The 22,202-nt window shown below is 44.9% G+C and overlaps 1 protein-coding gene across 4 annotated transcripts in view; it reads left to right on the top strand.

Annotated features, from left to right (window-relative positions):
- The window catches only part of LOC147705720 (sulfotransferase 1 family member D1-like), an 876,537-nt gene that overhangs the window by 179,446 nt on the left and 674,889 nt on the right, over positions 1-22,202 (top strand). For all 4 annotated transcript variants that reach the window (XM_086932153.1, XM_086932154.1, XM_086932156.1 and 1 more), the window contains exon 3: positions 13,307-13,432. In XM_086932153.1, the coding sequence (XP_086788279.1) occupies positions 13,307-13,432 (126 nt within the window). The remainder of the gene's footprint in view (positions 1-13,306; positions 13,433-22,202) is intronic.

Genomic DNA, 22,202 nt, shown 5'->3' with positions numbered 1-22,202 from the left:
TTTAGCATCAGTGCTTAATTTGAGCCATTGGTTACCAGTGAGGAACATAGGCACTTTTTTTTGGATACCAGCACTTATTTTTCTGTACCAGATATTTACATGTAAGAGAGGGAAAACACATAGGGGTTCATTACAATGTCCGCCCGCCATTGTTGCGATGCTGGGACCACCTGCCAGACATGCGGCGGTCCCACCACTGCGATTAGGATGCGCCTGCCATACTAATGGGCGCATCCTGAGCTTTTGACATTGCAGCACTGCACGCAATGTCAAAAGTGCGTGCACAGCATTTCGCTGCACTACGTGGCAGGCGCCACGCGGGGCCTGCCACTTGGTGCATAGAAATGAGGGGGTACCAGGGGTATCCCCCAGTGCAGCGACACCACCCCCCCACCCAATCCCAGCCACCCTTTCCATGGTGGCATCGCCACCATGGAAAGGCCTTTGTTTACCCACATCCTGATATGGCGGAGAGAGCCTGCTAGGCACCGCCACCATTTCAGGTGCTCTGCACCCTCCACAGGGCAATCGGGACGATTACCTTTGGCAGTGAAACGGCGGACACACTTTCCGACTGCAGCAGTACCCACCAGCATCCTAATTTGGTGGTGGGTATGTGCTTCGTGAGGGTGGAAGGACCGCCACTGCCGGCCCGGCGGTGTTGGTCTGTCCGCCATAATAATGACCCCCATAGATTGGGAAGACAAAGGGAAAAATCGGCAAGCAGTCCCAAACAGAAAACATGAACCAGCAAGTGCGGTCAAGAAAAAAGGGGCAAGGAGTGTCTGTAGTTGCAGGTATTCTGTGCGCAAACGTTTCATTGCTTTGCCATGGGAATTGGGGACGTTTATGGTAGTCGAGGATGAGGAGTACCAGATTCCAGACATTTTTTGTCAGGAGGGGGTCCTAATGCCTAAAAATGTTTGACAGGGGGGTTTCGGCATCAAAAAGTTTGAAGACCTCTGCCCTAGAATGAAGATAGCGAAGATTGTTGTACAGAGTATGTTAATCGTGTTATGTACGTCATGTGCAGGGGATTTAACTAAGAATCCTCATGCATAATAAATGAGGCATCAACATTTATTCAGCACATTAACTGGGTAAAAGGTAAGTGCTAGGACCGTTCTGCAGAGCAATGTAGGACAATTGTGAGTAAAAGGTCACTTTGCTACTTAGACCTAGGTTAGGAAACATAACACCCACCTCTCTTCTGAAGGTCAACAAGGTCAACTAATGCTAAAATATGCCTGCTAAAAAGGATAAAACATTCTCATAAAACCAGTGTCTAAAAACATGTTATATGCAAAAAGGATGCTACTAAAATTCAAAAAGTCCTACAAGTCCACTAATGAATCAATATATTTAGACTGACTGAGCACATCGAAAGCCATGGTCCTCAGTGAGAGCAGAAGAAAAATAAAACAAAATGATATTTCTTATTCCAATTTGGTTTTGTTTTGGAAAAAGGTAGAATTGTTCCCATCATAAGAAGAGCCAAATGTTTATGTGTCCTGTGTGGGAGACTCACCATGACTGTCACTTACATTCGCAGATGACTGTCCCTGTAACACCTCTTGTATCAGGTCAATGGAGCAAAGGTGATCTTCTCCAGTTCCCACAGCAGCTGTTCTGGTCGAACCCGGCACCTGTGAGCCTGGTGTAGAGCTGTTGTCCGTTCCATCAGGAGCTGAAGCATCCAGTGGAGGCTCTAAGAATGCCATCATCATCATCATGGGAATATGCTGAGGACATTGAGATACGTGGGCCTTTAAGGGGTCCAGTAGTCAAGTCAAGTCAAGTCAGAGAATTTATATAGCGCACTACATACCCAGAGGGTCTCAAGGCGCTTAGAAAGGGGAGGAGGATTACTTGTCAAATATCCACGTTTTAAGTTGCTTTCTGAATGCTAGGTGGTTCTGGGTAAGGCGAAGGTAAGCGGGGAGTGAGTTCCATGTTTTAGCAGCCAGGTAAGAGAAGGATCTGCCTCCCATGGTGGTCTTGTTGATGCGAGGTACCGTGGCGAGGGCTTGGCTGGAAGAACGTAGTTGGCGGGAGGGGGTGTAGAAGGACAGTCGTGAGTTGAGGCATTCTGGTCCGATGTCGTAGAGTGATTTGTGTGCGTGGGTTAGCAGTCGGAAAGTGATCCTCTTCTCGACGGGTAGCCAATGGAGGTCTTTGAGGTGACCAGAGATGTGTTCGTTGCGTGGGATGTCTAATATGATCCTGGCTGAGGCGTTTTGGATTCGTTGGAGTTTCTTCTGGAGTTTAGCGGTAGTGCCTGCGTAGAGGGTGTTTCCGTAGTCCAGTCGGCTCGTGACCAGAGCATGGGTGACTGTTTTCCTTGTTTCAGTGGGGATCCAGCGAAATGTTTTTCTGAGCATGCGAAGAATGTTGAAGCAGGAAGAGGATACGGCGCTGACTTGTCTGTTCATTGAGAGTGAAGAATCCAGGATGACGCCTAGGTTCCGTGCGTGGTTTGTCGGGATGGGTGCTTTTCCGAGGGCTTCCGGCCACCAGGAGTCGTCCCATGCAGAGGGGGATGTCCCTAAGATGAGGACTTCTGTTTTGTCTGAGTTAAGTTTCAGACGGCTTTGTTTCATCCATTCGGCAACTTCTTTCATTCCTTCGTGTAGGTTAGTTTTGGCGGTGTTGGGGTCTTTGGTGAGTGATAGGATCAGTTGGGTGTCATCCGCGTAGGAGATGATGTTGAGGTTGTGTTGGCGTGCGATGGCCGCGAGGGGGCTCATGTATACGTTGAAGAGGGTGGGACTGAGTGAGGATCCTTGTGGTACGCCACAGATGACTTCAGTGGCCTCGGACTTGAATGGTGGAAGGCGGACTCTCTGTGTTCTTCCGGTGAGGAAGAAGGTGATCCATTCAAGTGCTTTTCCTTGTATTCCGATGTTTCTGAGGCGCTGTAGAAGGGTGCTGTGGCAGACTGTGTCGAATGCTGCAGAGAGGTCGAGGAGGATGAGGGCGACTGTGTCTCCATTGTCTAGTAGAGTTCGAATGTCGTCTGTTGCTGCGACGAGGGCGGTCTCAGTGCTGTGTTTTGCTCGGAAGCCGGATTGAGAGGAGTCGAGGGATTTGTTGGCTTCGAGGAAGGCGGAGAGCTGGTTGTTGACAGCTTTCTCGATGACTTTGGCCGGGAATGGAAGGAGCGAGATGGGGCGGTAATTTTTGAGTTTGGTGGGGTCCGCTGTGGGTTTTTTCAGAAGGGCGGTGAGTTCAGCGTGTTTCCAGTCTTCCGGGAAGGTGGCGGAGTTGAAGGAGCAGTTGATGACGTCTCGGAGGTGCGGTGCTATGACGGAGTCTGCTTTGTTGAAGATGTGGTGAGGACATGGGTCTGTGGGGGATCCTGAGTGGATGGAATTCATCAGGCGGATTGTGTCCTCAGTGGAGATTGGGTTCCAGTCGTTAAGGGTGTTCACGGGGGGAGAATGTTCAGCAAATGGTAGGGTGGGTTGGTTTCCGGGTTGGTTGTCGAAGCTGTTGTGGATGTCTGCAATCTTGTTGTGGAAGAATGAGGCTAGGGAGTCGCAGAGGGCTTGAGAGGGGGTGATGTCGTTGGAGTTGGCCGAGGGATTGGAAAATTCCTTGACGATGTTGAAAAGTTCCTTGCTGTTGTGGGCGTTGTTGTCAAGTCGATCCTTGAATGCTGTTTTCTTGGCCTTTCGGATTAGTTGGTGGTGTATGCGGGTGGCGTTTTTGAAGGCGTCCTTGGTGCTAGTGGTTGGGTCTTTTTTCCAGGCCTTTTCAAGGGAGCGGCAGAGTTTCTTGGACTTCTTAAGATCATCGTTGAACCATGAGGCCTTCTTGCTGCCAGGTTTGCTTTGACGTTTTTTCAGTGGTGCTAAGGTGTCGGCGGTGTTGGATAACCATAGGGTGAGGTTGGCGGCGGCTTCGTTTGCGTTAGAAGAGTAGGCTGGGTCGTTTAGAAGGAGCGAGGCGGAGATCTGGTCCGTGGTGATTATGTTCCAGTTTCTTTGCAGAGTTGGTTGGAGGTGGTTGGTGGGTTTCGGCTTGTTGTAGGTGAAGTGAACGCAGCTGTGGTCAGTCCAGAGGAGGTCCGTAGTGTGGCTGAAGGAGACATGATTGCTGGAGGTGAAGATGGGGTCGAGTGTGTGACCTGCGATGTGGGTGGGGGAAGTGACTAGTTGATTAAGTCCGAGGTTGGCGAGGTTGTCTAAGAGGGTGGCGGTGTTGCGGTCGTTGATCTTTTCGAGGTGAAAGTTGAGGTCTCCCAGAAGGATGTAGTCTTTGGAGGGGAGTGCGTGTGGGGTGATGAAGTCCGTGATGTCTTCACTGAATTTTGCGCGGGGTCCTGGTGGTCTGTAGAGGAGGGTGCCTCTGAGTGTGGTCTTGGGGTCGATGTGGATCTGGAAGTGAAGTAGCATGCCTATTTCCGGTGGCTTGACAGATGGAAGGGTCAGTAACAAACCAAAACACATTTGTATCCGCAAAACAGGCAGCAAAAACACAGACAAAATGCAGTCAAACCAGACTGGTCTGAGCAATAGGAACCAATGCTTGCTTAGATCCAAAAGTGTGCACAAATGAAGCACTATGTGTTCACGACAACAACACACCAGCAGTGCTTTATCCATCTCTCGTCCATTGCGAAGCCGGAAAATTAATACCAGGATGCCCGCTACAAGTAGTAGTACCAGAGGAAAGCCCTCCAAAAACGCTTCCCAATACGGAGTGTAGAAATGCTGTAATGCTGGAATGACTCAGAATATTGTCTGAAAGGTGCTCACCAGTCCAGAACCTATACATTTAAATAGGGGCACGATCCCCCTCGTATCATGGTTCAGTGACTAAATATCAAGGGACCAAATACAGACTGCCCAAAATATCGACTCCAAGATATCGAGGGACAGAATATTGAATGCCTATCTACAAACAGGTAAGTACTAAAATATCGATTCCGAAATATAGAAAGTTAAAATATAGTTAACTAAAATATCGAATTTTTTAAATGTATTAAAAATAATATAAAAGTAATTAAATAATAAACACAATTGAATAAAACATAGTTAAAATAATGCTAAAAGCTTAAAATGTGAAAATAATAAATGTAATGTAAAAAAACTTTGTTTTAACATATATATTAATCTTAATTATAAAATACTTAGAATATTATTAAAAATATATTTACGTATTTATAAATAAACATATTATCTGAATATAAAAATAAATAATATATACTTATTAAATTAATTAAAGTAATCCTTTTTATTTAATTAATAATTTACACTACATTAAATATAACAAAATAAAAAACATTACATAGCTAAGGGAATAAAATTAGTATTCACACTCGAACAAGTACAAAATTTGAGAATTTGTTGGATAGCAGGTGGGTAAAAATTACTATTCCAACTCCAGTGAGTGCAACAGTAGAGAAAGCATTGGAAAGCGGGAGGGTAAAAATTACTACTCCCACTCCAGGAAGTGCACCAGTAGAGAACGCGTTGGATAGCGTAGGGGTAAAAAGTACTATTTCCACTTCAGTGAGTGCAACAGTAGGGAAAGCATTGGATAGCATAGGGGTAAAAATTACTATTCCCACTCCAGAAATTGCAACAGTAGGGAAAATGTTGGATAGCATAGGCGTAAAAATTACTATTCCCACTGCAGGGAGTGCAACAGTAGAGAAAGCGTTGGATAGTGTGAGGGTACAAATTACTATTCCCACTCCAGAGAGTGACACAGCAGGGAAAGCATTGGATAGCGTAGGGGTAAAAATTACTATTCCCCCTCCAGAGAGTGCAACAGTAGGGAAAGCTTGGATAGCGGGAGGGTAACAATTACTATTCCCACTCCAGTGAGTGCAACAGTAGGGAAAGTGTTGGATAGCAAGAGGGTAAAAATTACTATTTTCACTCCAGATAGTGCAACAGTAGGGAAAGGGTTGGTTAGCATAGGGGTAAAAATTACTATTCCCACTCCAGAGAGTGCAACAGTAGGGAAAGTAATGATTTCATATTTAAATAAGAATACATTAATTTTCAATACCAATTTAAAATGAATTAAAATTAATTACTAATTACAAAATATGTAATAATTAATTAATTATAAATACCAATAAATATTATTTATTAACAATGGTTTACCTACTTTATAATTAATCAACAATCAATTAATTTTCAATACCAAAAATGTAATAAGTAATGAAACTTTTTACCAATAAATAATTGATTAACAAAAATAATTTAAATACTTATTTAATTACAATTACATTACTTCCCACCCTATTCCCCTATAACCCACAGCCCACTCCAAATAATAAATTAAAACAATTAACATAAGTATCAATTAAAAAATTAATTACCAATTTATAAAAATTAATTAGCAATTAATAATTAATTAACAATTCATTATTTATCAATACATATAAATAAAAATACATATTTACTTAATTACAATTACATTACTTCTCACCCTATTCCCCTATAAACCCACAACCCGCTACAGAACTACAACGCAAAATTAAATTAAAAAAAATTAATATTTAATTTACTATAATTAAATTACTTCCCACCCTATTCCCCTATAAACCCACAACCCGCTACGGAATTAAATTACGCAAAAATGAAATAACATAACATTCATTACTTTTAAAAAATTAAACATACATTACAAAAATAATATACATTTTTAACACATATGCTAGCATAAATAACAGTAAAAAAATTCGATATTATGGAAAACGTTATTTTAAATTCGATATTATGGAAACCGATATTTCTTACCTCAATTTCAATAGTCTATCCAACTATATTTTGGTAATTCGATATTCTGGGCTCTCTATATTTTTAATTCGATATTCTGGGCAGTCTATATTTTGATTTCGATATTTAGGGTGTTCACCTTGTATCATATATGTTTTGTGCAATAGCAGCACAAGATTCACAGATCTCCTGGAGGATCACATCCAGTTTGTCAATGAGAGGGAGAGAAGTAACCCCATCATCAGTACGGTGAAATTGTACAGAGTAGGTCGCAGAAGGTGGGGAGCCAGCCCGCTCCAAGTCTGTTAGAGTTTTCGTTTTGTTTCTGCCCATGACTGATCACAGCTGCACTCCCAACACCCCACCAAGGGGGGGGTCCCACCACAAGCACCAGTAGGTCTAATTCCGGTGAGGTACCCCATAGGGTCGCAGGGCTCTCAGTGCCAGTAAGAAAAGACAATAGCGGAGAAAAAGCTGGGGCCAACGCCCGTTACTGTATTGTCCCCCAGCACGGGTTACCAGCCACCACTCAGTATCACAGCTCACAATATGCCGACAACACCAGGCAGTAGGTCACAGGATCAGAGCCCTCAGTTCAAATGCAGTAGTCGGGCCCACACAGGGTTCAGGAAGGGAGGATTCCAGGCGACAAGAATCTGATGCAGCCAGCTCCAATCACGGTTTCACCAGCACTAGGAGTAATCAGCACGGAGTCCCCTGCGGTAGATCACACACCCCCAATGGCCAGTCTGATGGAGGGGGGGCACTCACCAAGTGTCAATGACGCTCCCGGAGGTCCAAGTGTCCCCTCACTGCATCCAGGTCCACAAAGCAGAGCAAGGTTCCCAGTGTCAGTATTTCCACCGATGGAAAGCCAGCAGCCGTGGATGGGGCCACAGGTCCAACTGAGTGGCACCAGCAGACTCTTGGTGCAATCCGCTATCGGCAGCGAGGCACAGCAGACGGCCACCAGATGCCCAACGTCCGTCAGGTACCCAAAACTGCAGGCCCAAAGCCGGGGCCTCCCGTACTTAAGCACGCTATTGTCAGACTTCAGGCGGCTGGGCAGGTCGCAATGCAGCTCGTTGCTCCAGAGGCCACTCCCACTCTGCAGGCCCGCGGCGAGGCCGGAGACTGCACCGGGCTGTACTCAGTGTGTGTGACAACCTCGGCCTTCAGGATAACGGCAACGTGGTCCAGGCATCATCCGCCTCAGCACTTAAGGTTAGCAGTCCGTATGCCACTAAGGGGTTCAGGATAAGAAACAAAGTTTGGCGCTACTGGCCCAGAGCTCATCGCTTATGCGACCGCCATCTTGGGCTGCAGACCACGCCCCTAAAAATACAATGCCTTTAGTGAAAAAGAAGGATCCGAGTACAGTGGGAATGAACACCAGATATGCTCCGGTAGATTATCAAGGTCCACTTGATGCACATCAAGGATTTTACTTTCTGTCAATGTTACTTACTTAAACGTTTATAATGGTACAGAGGATGTTGCTTTGACGAAGGAGTTCTGTGACGGAGTGACAGACCTTTAGGTCAATAATTATAGTATTGGCATCACCTTTGGGTATATTCTCTCCTCCATTATTACCTTTGGTGGAACTGCTATGGCCAGGGGTGAAAGGGCTAGGAAATATTTTGGATGTAATTTGCAGATACAATCTAATTCCACAGTAGCATCTTTGCGTGACATCACCACCCAATTGGAAAGTATGTAAATATAGTCTTAGCAAACCAGATATGCAGTTGATTTCATCCTACCTAAGAGCAGTGGTGTGTGCACAGTATTAGAAGACCAGTGTGTAGTCAGGATCACTAATATGGAAAAGAATATTACCCAGCATATCTCAGATATCTTATAAGATGTTAAAGGAATGGAGAGGGGAAATTGGAGCTGGTCGCTCTTTGGTGGATGGGGTTGGATCCTTGAAAGGGTGATCTATTTTGTCGTGATTCTGATTGCTTGCTGTGTTCTGGTGCAGTGTCTCCGCTTATGCTGCTCTTACTGCACCACCCTTCTTGCCCCTAAGAGAATATCAGTCCATGATACCAATGCAACGATTATGTTTCAAAAGGTAGTGAACTATCTCATGCAGATTGATGAAGGTATTTTTGTGACTTCTTCCCTCCTTGCTGTTTTTCTCCCTGAATCTGAAGACATGAAACGTTCCTAAATCAATTTACCTTTGTTATCATATAAAACTGCTTAGCTCATGCTAAAAGGAGGGCGTGTTAGAGTAAAAATGATGCTTTTGTATTGTTTTTACATAAGTTAGAATTCGCTGCACTATTTTGTGTAGCAGCGCCATTTTGTATCATGAACAAAACTATGGGGCATATAATCAAGAACGGCGTTAAAAATTATCGGCGGTTTAGCAGCAGAAAACTGCAGCTAAAACAGCGATAGTGGGCTTGATAATATGCCCTGGAGAATTCCAATAGAAGCCCATGTTCTGGTGTAAACATGGGCTTCTATTGGAATTCTCCAGGGCATATTATCAAGCCCATTATCGCCACTTTATCGGCAGTTTTCTACCACTAAACCGGAAATAATTTTAACGCCATTCTTGATAATATGCCCCTAATTTTCCACCATTTCTGAGAAACAGCCTTCTCTAGGTTATGTTTCTTTTGAGCTGAGTTTTTCTACACTAATTAATGCCCTGTTCTTATTAGCGCATACCTTTCCTTTAGATGTAAGCCTCATCCCATTTTTCTAGTGGCGGGCATAGGCAGGAATGACCTTGACTGATAGATAATGTGCACCCGGCTTCAGAATTGAACCTTACTCTTCTGTAATTTGCTTTCCAGCTGCGTTTTTCTGGAAAATTCCATGTTGGGCGTGTTTTAATTGATTCTGAAATGTACATCATGTATCGTTTTACTTGCTGAAGCCAGACTCTCTCTGCAGCAAACTTAGCGACTGGACAGACAGGACTCCGTTCTGAGCGTACTTTGAATAAACTGTTATTGGTTTGTATTCTCTACTGTCTGGCTGACTCTACATTTCAGAAAAGGCAGAGTGGTGGTCGTGAGTGACCCGAATCGGGCCACTTCCTTCAAGCGTGGAGAGGAGAGAAACCATTAGCAAGTCAGTCATTGCAGGTCCAATGTACTATGACTCCAAAGATTCAAAGAGTCCTGAACAAGTTTAGTTAGTTTATTACAAAGCCAAGAACAGCTGGACATACAGGCATCCATATCAAGGTGAGGGTGTAAGAATGCATCAGAACTAATACAAAGTGAAATCTACAGATGAAGTTAAGATGGTGCAATATGCGCAGGATTATCAGTTCCAGAACCAAGATGCAAAATATGACTGCACAGATATCCAGGGTCCCCTTCATTGGCAGTTCGTGGGTGTAAAGCATTAGTCTGTTCCTGCACTACAACTAATGTGACATCCCTACCAAGCATTTTCCAAGGCAAGATCCATTAAGTTGTCAGTGAAGTCTTCCTTCACGTTAGATGGGTAATTTACCATAAAGCTACAGAGCTGGTTCTAAGATGTGGTCGCTCACAAGGAAAGGCAGAAGTCCCCGGACACTTTCCTTAACTTAAATATTTCAGTGCTATAGGTAGTATCCCAAGAAGCATAGCAGCATTAAACCATCCAGTCAAGCCACCTCCTTGTAGGTGATTTTCCATTAGGCAGTAATGCTCCCAGGCCGAGGCAAGATGACTTTGAACCCCCGGCTTACTCAGTTGAGAAAATACAACATTTCTTTATTATCAATATTAATGTTCAATGTATTTTGTTCTCCTTAAAGCCTAACTCCTTAAAAAAACATTATTCTATCTAAAAAAGAGGAATTCTCTCAGTGGGGGCCAGCAACTTTAGGAGGGAGGGGGGCAGACGGGACACACACCCACATACACATATACACTCACAGCCATGCATTCACATGTGCGCACACACACACAAACACAAACACATCTGTTCAAAACACTCATTACCAGACATTCGTTCATACACACAAGCATGCACCAAACATCAATTTATAAAAACCACACACATTTACCTGCAGCTCTGCCTTGGAGGTCACAGGAGGCTTGGGACTACTGCCTTCCTCATTGGATGGAGGGAAGGTGAAAGGAAAATGATATGCATACTTCTGGTATGTAGTAAAATACTTTATTTCCACCAAGACAGGACAGAGCAAGGACAGCTGGACCAGACGGCACAGCAGCACAACGGTAACTCCCTTCCCGAACCTCTAGTTCTGGAACCTCACGGGGTGAGGATTCCTTGAGGTCACTGAAAATCCACAACATGTAAAACCCAAACAGAAGACAGCAGTCCCAATGTAATCACAGAGTGGAATGGGACCAGTGAAACTGCTGGGATGATGTGTCACTGATTGACACTTGACCCAGGGTGCTTCAGGGAGTAACACTGAACCACCCAGGTGGGAGGCTATCAGTGACGCTACCCCTCGTCAGTGAGGGGAGGGCCTCAAGAACCTTTGTTGAGCTGAGGAGGTCACGCCCACAGGCCCTTCATAAGTTCAGCAAAGTATAGCTCAGGCAGCCAGGAGCCTGCGCATTTAGCACATGTCTGACTCCTGGCTGCCTGAACAGTGTCTGTCAGGCTGACCTTTGTTCAGCCTGACAGACACTGTTGATGAGGGCCAACAGGTGGGGGGCATGACCTCTCAGCCCGAATGGACCAGCTGTGGCTGAATGCTCCACCTGCAACAGAAACATGAGAAAGAACAAATCCAACATGCACATGAAATTCACCATTAATCTAATGGGAGAGCTTCAAGAGAAAAATACATTTCAGGCCTACAGAAATTGGTCAACATAAGAAATGGCATAAAGGCCTCATGAAATTACACATAAAGTGAACACTTCTACTAGGCATTTCTACATTATCATGTTACATAACAGTAATTTTCTTAATCTTTACATTGAAAATATCCCTAAACCGTCACAGTCCACGTTAATAAGTTTCACATTCGAATGTCCTAAGTTAATACGATAAAGGAGCATATGTGGGTGTGAACTACCTATGATTATAATGCAGTCCTACAAGTGAAAGAGCAAATTTGCGCTTTATCAGTCTGAATAGTTTGTATAAACTCTGGACTGTGAATACAGCTGACTCATAGAGGAACTATCCATTTGGGTTAAAAAAGTAGTATTACGTTTTGCCAGTCTTTTTATCTTTAATATTTACAACTGCTCTATACTGATTGAATAAATCTGAATTCTTGGGCTTCACTTTATGTGTTACAGTGAACCATACCCGAGCAACACACTTCTTAATTATTATCGAACATTGTATTAAACACTATCAACATGCTAAGATCTTGCTCAATCCAGACAACGCTTGTTAGATTAACTATAATGTTGACTGTTGTCGCATACGTAAATAGATTAAGACTTTCTCTTTCGAAAATATAATTATTACACAATCGTCCCATATTCTGCATTATCTGCAATTATAAATCGGGTTGATTGAAGAATTTCAAAAATCATCTTGCAATTTACTTCACGGGTAACAGATTCCCCCTACATGATCGATTGCAAAGTGTATTGTTCATCTTTTTCTATTGACAATTCGACAATGTTGATAGACAGAATATTTGCATCAATTGGAAATGTCTAAAAGTTTGGATTTTTTTGAGATTGGAACTAGAGTTTTCCATCACATGTTGAGCATTTCACATAGTCTGCTTCTTATCTCACAGACACATATTTAATTGTATTGTTTCGAATCAACTTTCTTGTGATGAAGACCCACGACAGTTCGAAATGCGTTAATACTTGCTGTTTAAAAAAAATTATGCCTTAGAACCTATTTCAGAATGGTTCGTTTTTGAACTGTGAGTGTGCAACCCAACTTTTTCAAAATATTAACGGGTCTGCTTTGACCCAGCTGTGAGCCTCAGCACGAACACCTTGGGAGTCAGCATGCCTACGGAAATATTTTACTGTGTATATCTTTGTAGATCTTGGGCCTCATTTATGAAAAGTGACGCATCGCTGCGTGAAAACAGCGATGCGTCACTTTTAACTGCGCACTCCTTGCGACACCAATGATGCGTCATATTTAATGTATGACGCATCATGTCGCAAGGACTTACAGATACGTCAGTATTTCTGACGCATCTGTAAGCGCAAAAGTGACACATTGCTGCAGTGTGTCACAAAAGTGACGCAACTCCAGCAATGCGTCCTTTCACATGGGGAAAGCCCCATGTGAAAGGGCTTGCGTCAGTCTTTCGCCTGCTGTGAGGCAGGAGCAAGATTTTGACGCAACAGCATCCTAAAAGTGACGCAGTGAAATCTCATAGATTTCACTGCATCACTATTACGAGGCTTTTTGCGGGGGAATGCCCCCTCTGCATACATTATACCTGACGCAGGTATAATGTGGCGCAGGGGTTTAAAAAGTGACGCATCTACCTAGATGCGTCACTTTTTAAATATGGCGCAACAAGGTGCATTTTGTAAGCCGCTGGTGCGTCACAAAAAGTGACGCACCGGCGGCGCAAAAGTGACGCAAGGCCTCATAAATAAGGGCCCTTATGTTTTTATGTTTTGGTTTCTTTGCAGGGACCACGTGGGTCAGCGAAATAACAGATTTGATTCTTAATGAAGCTGACACAGAGAAAACGAAACGAGATGCCATCTTTATCCGGGTCCCTTTCCTAGAGTTTGCAGCTCCAGGAATGCAATCAGGTATTTACCAAACCCCCCTTTCACCTTCATGTCTAAAATCTCCCCATTGTGGTATATTGAGCTCAGGGATTTGATATCCTATGCTTATAGAGTACTGATAAGGGTACTTTGAAAATTCTGTTCTTTTCTGAAGAACTCAGCACATACTTTAAAACTGGGATCATACTTTAGGGACCTCTTTTCTAATGACTGTAAACAAGTTTTAATGAATTCTGATTTTTTTTCGAAAAGACCCAATAGCATTGCCTTTTTTATAAAGCATCGCACACAATTCTTCCCCAGCAATACAAGTCTTTAAATTGAGTATGCAAGAGTGGGTAAATGGTCCAATTGCTTAGGTGTTTTGATTGAGAAGGTAAAACATGCCCAGGGAGTGCATTGGGGACTCTGGCTAGGCCAAACCTGCTCCACTAAGCCAAAGTAGTTTCAGACAGAAATTGTACAGAATATTTGAGCTTTGTTTTCTTTCAAAGCTTTCAAATAACTCCTCGCCTCTGTACAAATAGAACAATGTTCTTTCCTTTTACACCGCCATAATAAAACGTTATCAGGTGACCACTGCCATTTGGTAAGTGAACAAGATGGTAGGTATCGCCTCAATGTGACATTTATATTCCACCTTAGTTGTTTTGATTACTAAAAGTTGTATAATGGCAACAGATTTGTTTACATTATCTGAAGGTCATGAAACCTGAGCGCATTTCTAAGTTGTTGTGAATGGGGTTTTGTGACACTCTCCTACGATAAAATGGTTTAGAATATAGATGCCTGATTTACAATGCTGCAACAATAATTATAGTTTTACTCTCATATATTTACTCCTACATTTGGAGCATAATGCTGTGGATTTCTCGCTTCACAACCAGTATGATTTAATAAAATTCTGAACGTAAAAGTATCTTGCTCCTGCTTTCGATGTACATTAAACCTATGTTTCAGCCCTGATTTACAGCTGAGTTTCTATGAGAAGTTGTTTCTTACTCCATGTTTTGGTGTCTCTTGCTCGCAAATATGCAGAAGAAAAAGAGCCTGAAGCATGAAAACGTTGTAACAGTGCACCCAAAGAGTAACGTCTCAGCATGGGTACAGATTTACAACATTTTGCAATCACAAATATTTCTTAATGTACAGAAACAGCCTAGCGCTTTTCACAGGTGAACTTTTCACCATTGCAGACTTGTGCGCATTAGATTCAGCTCACATTACTGAAAGGTAGAGCCTCTGTGCACTGGCATATTTTATTGTTTTCCTTCTTTTCCCACCTTCCCCTGTCACATTGAAAAGCTCCTTCGACTCCAAAATGTTTGGGGTTGTTTTCTTCTCCTCCTCCATCATGGAAACAGATTTTCTCCAGCCCTTATTAGGAATAAGTCTTCAACTATTTCCAGGGCAGGATAGGGTTGTGAAAAAACCTTTGTGAGCATTCACTAACTTACCTATCCGAACAGGCCTTGAAATGCTCACTCTCCACACCTTGTCTGGTATTTGCTCCCTATATAAGAATGTGAGAATGCGGGGAACTATTAGGCAGGAGTAACTGAATTTACATCTATCAGGTTTCCTTTAATGAAAGCCCACCAATTGTAAAATTTTCCACTGGCTCTTGTGAACTATTTTAGGTGATCAGAAGGCCTTGTAAGTCAGACCCCAGAGTATTCATGAAAAAAAAAAAGGTTTGCGATCTCAAATCTTTTATACCTAAGAAGGCGTGCATTTGGTTGGAAAGGTGTAAGGTATGTGCACTCCTGTTACAGAAAAGGCTTTGTGAATCAGCTATAAAGAATCAAAGGACTGCATAGTTACAACTAACCCTGGGCTAAGTACTTGCCTTTGCGAAGTAGGCGTAGCAGGCAACACTACGCCCACTCTGTGGGCGTAGCGAAGTTGCCCGTCAACCGCCTCCCTTCCGCCCTCCCTAAATACTTAAATTATCTTTTAAAAATGAATTAAAACCACTTACCTTGTCCGCTGCGTCCCCGGGGCTCCCTCTTGTAATAGCGCCGCCGTCTCGGATACCAATGCGCATGCGCGGCCGCCCGCACATGCGCATTTCTCGCAAGAAATGCGCATTAGTATCCAAGACGCCGGCGCGATTACGAGAGGGAGCCCCGGGGGACGCAGCGTACAAGGTAAGTGGTTTTTATTCATTTTTCAAAGGTAATTTAAGTTTTTAGGGAGGGCGGGAGGGAGGGAGGCGGGTGGCGCGTAGTGGGGCTACGCGAAGTGCGTAGGTGGGCATAGTTTCTCGCCCACTTCACGTAGCTACGCGTAGCCCCACTATGCCTACTACGCCCACCCTTAGTTACAACTCCTGCACATTTAAAAGGAGTACTCCTATCAAGCAAAATGCACTCATGCCGACTGATCAGCTCGTGAAGCGTGCAATTCTTGGATTGTGCTTGTGGACACACTGGGGGCATGAAACTCCCAGTGTATAGGGCAAGACACCTATAGAAAATCTGGATATGGTACAAAAATTAGAAAATGTCCTCATTCTTGTAAAATTAAAAGGCCCTACCCCCAGAATAACTGGACCTTTCTCTTGAGTGGTGCCATCTTTCGTCTGCGCAACTAGATGTTTCTAGGTTAATGTCACTGCGACTTTTACAAAGATTGTTAAAATATGTAATAAGAGATATATCCTTGCATTAAGGTTTGGTTACAGGTAAACTACAGTGTGTCTTTTAATTTCAGATACCCTGCACACTCGTGATGAGGGAAGACTAAAACTATTTCTAAGCTGGTCCTGAGGAAGGTGGTCCGAATCCACCGAAACGCGCGTAGACCTGGCGTGATACTAACATATACGATCTGTGTTACCTCAAACTTGGAAACTGTTTTAGAGCGAGTAAGATTGTGGTATGGTATGTGTGGTGTGTATGTAGTGTGTGCAATAGGGTAATTGTTGTTGTTTTCACTTAATTTGTAAAGTTATTACGATATTTTGTACAAATCATGTCATTCATTCTTGCACTTTTAAAACCACTTGGATTTAAACCAATGCTAATTAATTGATGTTCACTATATAAAAAAAAGGACTTAAAATAAGAAAAAAGTTGTTTTAAATAATTTTGATAAAATCACTCAAAAAAGAAATAAAAGATATTTAATGAAAGTAAAAACATTGTCGTTTCCTGTACCAAACTAAAAGTTGACTGCAAAAAAAATTTTGAGAGCAATGCCAAAGAAAGACTAAGAGTAGACCATGGGGGAATCTTGTTATTTTTGTATATACGTGTAGTCCCCTCTTTTCCCTGGTCATATAAGTAATTATAGAGGGGGTCCCAAACTTTATGCTAACACACTGGGGGCAGTATCAACAGCGGAGACCCCTATCAGATCATCTTTGTGACCTGGGAGCGTTTCGGCTCGGTCACCTCGCCTGGGGGAGTGTCACAGACGGCGCCTGCAGAGGGGAGCGGGACTGCGAGGTCCAGCAGTGCTTGCGCCGTCCACCGCGCGCACCTGGTTCCTCTTCCCGCCCCCTCCCCCCTCTGACCTTCCTGGACGCTACAAAACTCCTCGCGGCCCCCGCTGGCGCGGGTGCCGCTTGTGAAGCGTGCAATTCTTGGATTGTGCTTGTGGACACACTGGGGGCAGTATCAACAGCGGAGACCCCTATCAGATCATCTTTGTGACCTGGGAGCGTTTCGGCTCGGTCACCTCGCCTGGGGGAGTGTCACAGACGGCGCCTGCAGAGGGAAGCGGGACTGCGAGGTCCAGCAGTGCTTGCGCCGTCCACCGCGCGCACCTGGTTCCTCTTCCCGCCCCCTCCCCCCTCTGACCTTCCTGGACGCTACAAAACTCCTCACGGCCCCCGCTGGCACGGGTGCCGCTCGTGAAGCGTGCAATTCTTGGATTGTGCTTGTAGACACACTGGGGGCAGTATCAACAGCGGAGACCCCTAACAGATCATCTTTGTGACCTGGGAGCGTTTCGGCTCGGTCACCTCGCCTGGGGGAGTGTCACAGATGGCGCCTGCAGAGGGGAGCCGGACTGCGAGGTCCAGCAGTGCTTGCGCCGTCCACCGCGCGCACCTGGTTCCTCTTCCCGCCCCCTCCCCCCTCTGACCTTCCTGGACGCTACAAAACTCCTCGCGGCCCCCGCTGGCGCGGGAGCCGCTCGTGAAGCGTGCAATTCTTGGATTGTGCTTGTGGACACACTGGGGGCAGTATCAACAGCGGAGACCCCTAACAGATCATCTTTGTGACCTGGGAGCGTTTCGGCTCGGTCACCTCGCCTGGGGGAGTGTCACAGACGGCGCCTGCAGAGGGGAGCGGGACTGCGAGGTCCAGCAGTGCTTGCGCCGTCCACCGCGCGCACCTGGTTCCTCTTCCCGCCCCCTCTTCTCCTCCTCTATTTTAATCCCGCCCTGAACGCGAACGCGGGACGCGCGCAGACGGAGAAGCGGGCGAAGACCGGGCCAAAAGCGGGCCCGTTTGTGCCCGTTCGTGACCAGGAGTGACCGGACCGGACTATCCCTCTAACCTGGGTAGGTCCCTTTCTATCGGGGGCCATGACTGGAAGAGAAACCAGGATTAAATCATCTCTAACTGGAAGTCTCTCAACCGCAGGAGGTATGGAGAAATTTCTCATAAGGGCTAATAATATCATAGACAAGGAGATTGTCATCCTGGAAAAACGTTTATCAACTGAACTTATTTCCCTTAAACGATCTTCCATAGGGCCTCTTGCCAATGCCAAAACACCCAGCAGAAATAGTGATCAATATGCTATCTTGGAGGTAACACCCCCGCCAAGAGAAGACCCTGGCACTTTGGCTACCACAATTGAGACTGTCGCAGACATTAACTATGTCCCTGAAAGCGGTAATGTTTCTCTTTTGTCCCATCCTGAAGAGAGCATTATCCAAACTAAGAGTCAAGGGGAGAGAGAAGGCGCAATTAAGAAACGGAAAAGAGTGTATAATAAAAAAGAACCTAAAATGGGAAGGCCTGTAAAATCAGCTAAAGTGCGGGGCGAGCTACCACTGATTACCAACCCCCATGATGTTACCCCCCCGGGTAGTGAGGTATCTATGGAGTGGGCTGTGGCTTTACTCAAATCAATTATTTCACCACTAGAGGCAAAACTGGATAGGTTAAATTCTAGAATATCCAACATAGAGAAAACCACTGCCTCTATTCTAGCCACTTTTAGTAATTCCCAAAGCGAAACTACCCCGCCCACTGTCCCACCAACTCTGGTCCCTCTACCTTCAAATCCGAACCAACCTACCATTCCCCCATCCAATAATAGTATACCGACCCTCTCCCTGCCTAGCAATACTATGGCTGAGCATGTGGCTCACTGGTTAGAGGCGGCAGACCCGAGAGCAGAGGACGGCCCGGGACCAGGGTTCGATTCCCGGCGCGGCAGGTTTCTGGACCAGGGTCAGCGGACTCGATAATTCTCTCGCCTCGGTGCCCACTCTGATCAGCGATCACACTCGGCAACTCTGGGCATTAGCTTGCCTCATCTTCACTAACGGCCCCACCAGACCGCCGGGGATGCCTGGTCTCACCCTGGAGATACCCATTACGGGACCATCTCTCAGGGAAGCCAGGAAGGGTTTCGCAGCGGTCGAAGCGCCTTGGGACCCTACGGGTAAGTAGTGCGCTATATAAATGCCAATACATTTACATTTACATGGATGGGGCAAATCAGGGATCCCCGGCCAAGGTATACAATACTCCTAGACCTAGACGGCCTGATCTTCCACCAGAGGCTAACCGGTTCACAGTCATCCTAGCTGGAGTACCTCCATTAGAAAAAGGGGAGACAGAAACTTTCAGTTCCTTAAAAAGCAAGATAATCAAATGGCTTAATTGGAATAGACCCCTCCCGACCCATTTACATAATGAAATCATCATGGTCAGGAGGGTTCCCTGGATAGGTAGGACTCCAAAAAATATCGATGGAGACTGCATAACCGTTAGCTTTAGAGATCCCCGTACGGTATCCCATATATGTGCAGGCTTCAACAGATCCTTCGACTCCACCATCCAGACCCTTCCAGTTTCCCACTTCTTCCCACCAACCAACAATCACCACCAATCGAGAAGAGGGGACTGGACTGTTGTGGAACGTAGGGGCAGGCAGCGACCTTACGATACCAGACCACCTAGACAACCCCAATACGCGCCCCAATTCCACGCCTTTATGGATTATAACCGCTATGGTTGCCTAGAAGGCCTGGAGGGAGTTGACTGACTACACCCTGGTTCCTCTCCCCCACAGCCGACTCCTGCCCCAGTAAACATTGAAGTTCCATCTACTGTTAAACCAACGACCCAATGCATGGAAAGCGCTTCCAACCCGACATCTATTCCACCTATTGTCCTGAAGGTAGGCCTTCCTGTACACCATGTGATGGTTCTTTCCGATGTGGGTCATGTAACTCCTTCCACCGTAGATACCCCCATTGATATGGTACAAACTCCCACCGTAGCTACCACCAATGATATGGTACAAACCCCCACCGATGTGGACCCTGCAACTTCTTCCATCACAGTTATCCCCACTGATTTGGTACGGGCTCCCACCGATGGGGGCAATATAACCTTTTCCATTACAGCTATCTCCAATGATACGGTACAGGCCCCTAGGCCAAAAGGATATCTAATGGCGAGTTGGAATATCGCAGGGTGGCGGCAAAAAGTTTCAGCCCTGGGTTGGAGGGAGCATATCAGGGACTTTGACATTTTGTGCCTGCAAGAAACGTGGTCAGTGGAAGATATCCACTATGATGGTTTTGTTTCCTACAATAGTAATGCTGTTGAGTCTGTTATTGGGAGGGCTAAAGGTGGATTATTGATTCTACTATCTGTACACCTCCCTATCCATGTTAGAGAAAGCTATTTAGTGGGGTCCCACTCGCAGATACTGGAAATAATGGTTAGCAGGGATAGAAACATTTTATTGATTAACCACTATAATAACACCTTTGACCCTTCCAGTACCACTGTTGTGGATGAACTTGAAACTGTTATAGATTCAATTCTCTGTAAATCTGCCATATCTTATGATATTATTTTGGGGGGAGACTTTAACATCAAGACTTGCCCTCTCTCTTTTACAACTGCATGTGGATATGATGGGGATAATGGGGAGTATTTATTACATTTTTTACACTCCCCCTATGGTACTTCCCTTAACAACCTGATGTTAAAGTATGATGTGTCCATCCACCAACATGCCCCTGACAACGAGGGTAATTTGGCCCCTACTTTTACGGGGAGAAATACTGTTTCTATTATTGATTTTTTGCTCATCTCCACCCGGATAGTTCCGCATTGTACGGTCCCGCATATCCTGGACCTTGGACTGAGTGATCACAATGCACTAACTATGTCCATCTTCTGTGAGATTACTAGGAAGGTATTTCCTGGTAGGGTTGTTGATGACATTATCCCATGCAGGCCAAATGGGATACGCATTAAGTGGTGCGGGTAAAAATCAGAGAAATTACACCGTAGTGTTGTGAAAGCTGGCCTAAATGTGATACTTTGCTGTCTTGAAACCGATGTCCCACCTGAATATTCCGTAAATAACTTTGAGAAATTGGGCACCATAATCAAGCAAACCCTCACCACCAAGAAGGCCCTAATTAAACGGGAAACAGTGGGTTGGTTTAATCAGGCGTGCACTAGGGCGTTAAAAGCCCTCAAGCTTGCTCTCTCCATTAATCCCAGAGATAGGGAAGCAGTTATACTCTTGAGGGCTAATTATAAAAACGAATTGAAACTCAGGAAACAAGAACTAAGAGAACTGGCCTGGGAAGATCTGAATAAAGCTGCAGCCCTCCGGGACAGCAAGCTGTTCTGGACCACTATCAACAGCCCATTCCTTCAAAAGGAAGAATTTCCAGTCCTTACTGCCCAAGTAAGCGAAGACAGCTGGGTGTTACACTTCACAGGGATCTTTGATCCAACTGGAGAGCCTAATGAAAATTCCTGTAACAATCTTATCACCCCAGTTGAAACCCCGAGAATCACGATCAATGAGGTGGATATGGCTATAAAGAATAGTAAAGGGGGAAAGGCACCTGGCCCAGATGGGGTGCCAATTGATCTTTATAAACATGATCTGGCCCTTTGGAGTCCATTATTAACCATAGCATTTAATGCCGCTGTGGATAACAGGACTCCCTCAAGCTGGGGTGAATCCATTATAATTCCAATCTACAAGAAGGGGGATAGAGGAGAGGCTAAGAACTACCGCCCTATCTCCCTTCTGGATTCCTCATTAAAAATCCTGAGTAGGGTCTTGTTAACTCGATTGGAAGACTGGGCCTCAGATAATCATATCCTCGCCCCATCCCAATATGGCTTTAGAAAGGGCCTTGGTACTATTGAACAATGTATTAATCTGAACCTTTTAATTGGTAAATATACCAAGGCCAAACCGGGATCACTATACCTGTGTTTTGCGGATCTTTCTAGTGCCTTCGATTTGGTTGACCATGCCTTGTTATGGTCAACCTTATTGGGCATGGGGGCCCCCCCGACATCATACATTTTTTAGCCAGACTTTACTCCAACCTATCGGCCCAAATCCGTTATGGCCCAGCGGGGGAGTGTACACGTAAGATCAAGGTAAGATCTGGCATCCGACAGGGATGTGTTCTGGCCCGTTGCTTTTCTCGCTCTTTATTAATTCAGTTGAGCAAGATTTAAAGCAAATCCAAGCCGATGCTCCCCAAGTAGGAGGTCTCCCCATACCGGTATTACTTTATGCCGATGACACTGTTTTACTTTCCAGGACCCCT

Source organism: Lissotriton vulgaris, chromosome 7 (assembly GCF_964263255.1).
Source record: "Lissotriton vulgaris chromosome 7, aLisVul1.2, whole genome shotgun sequence".
Taxonomy (NCBI): domain Eukaryota; kingdom Metazoa; phylum Chordata; class Amphibia; order Caudata; family Salamandridae; genus Lissotriton; species Lissotriton vulgaris.
This window is presented reverse-complemented; position numbering and strand designations above follow the sequence as displayed.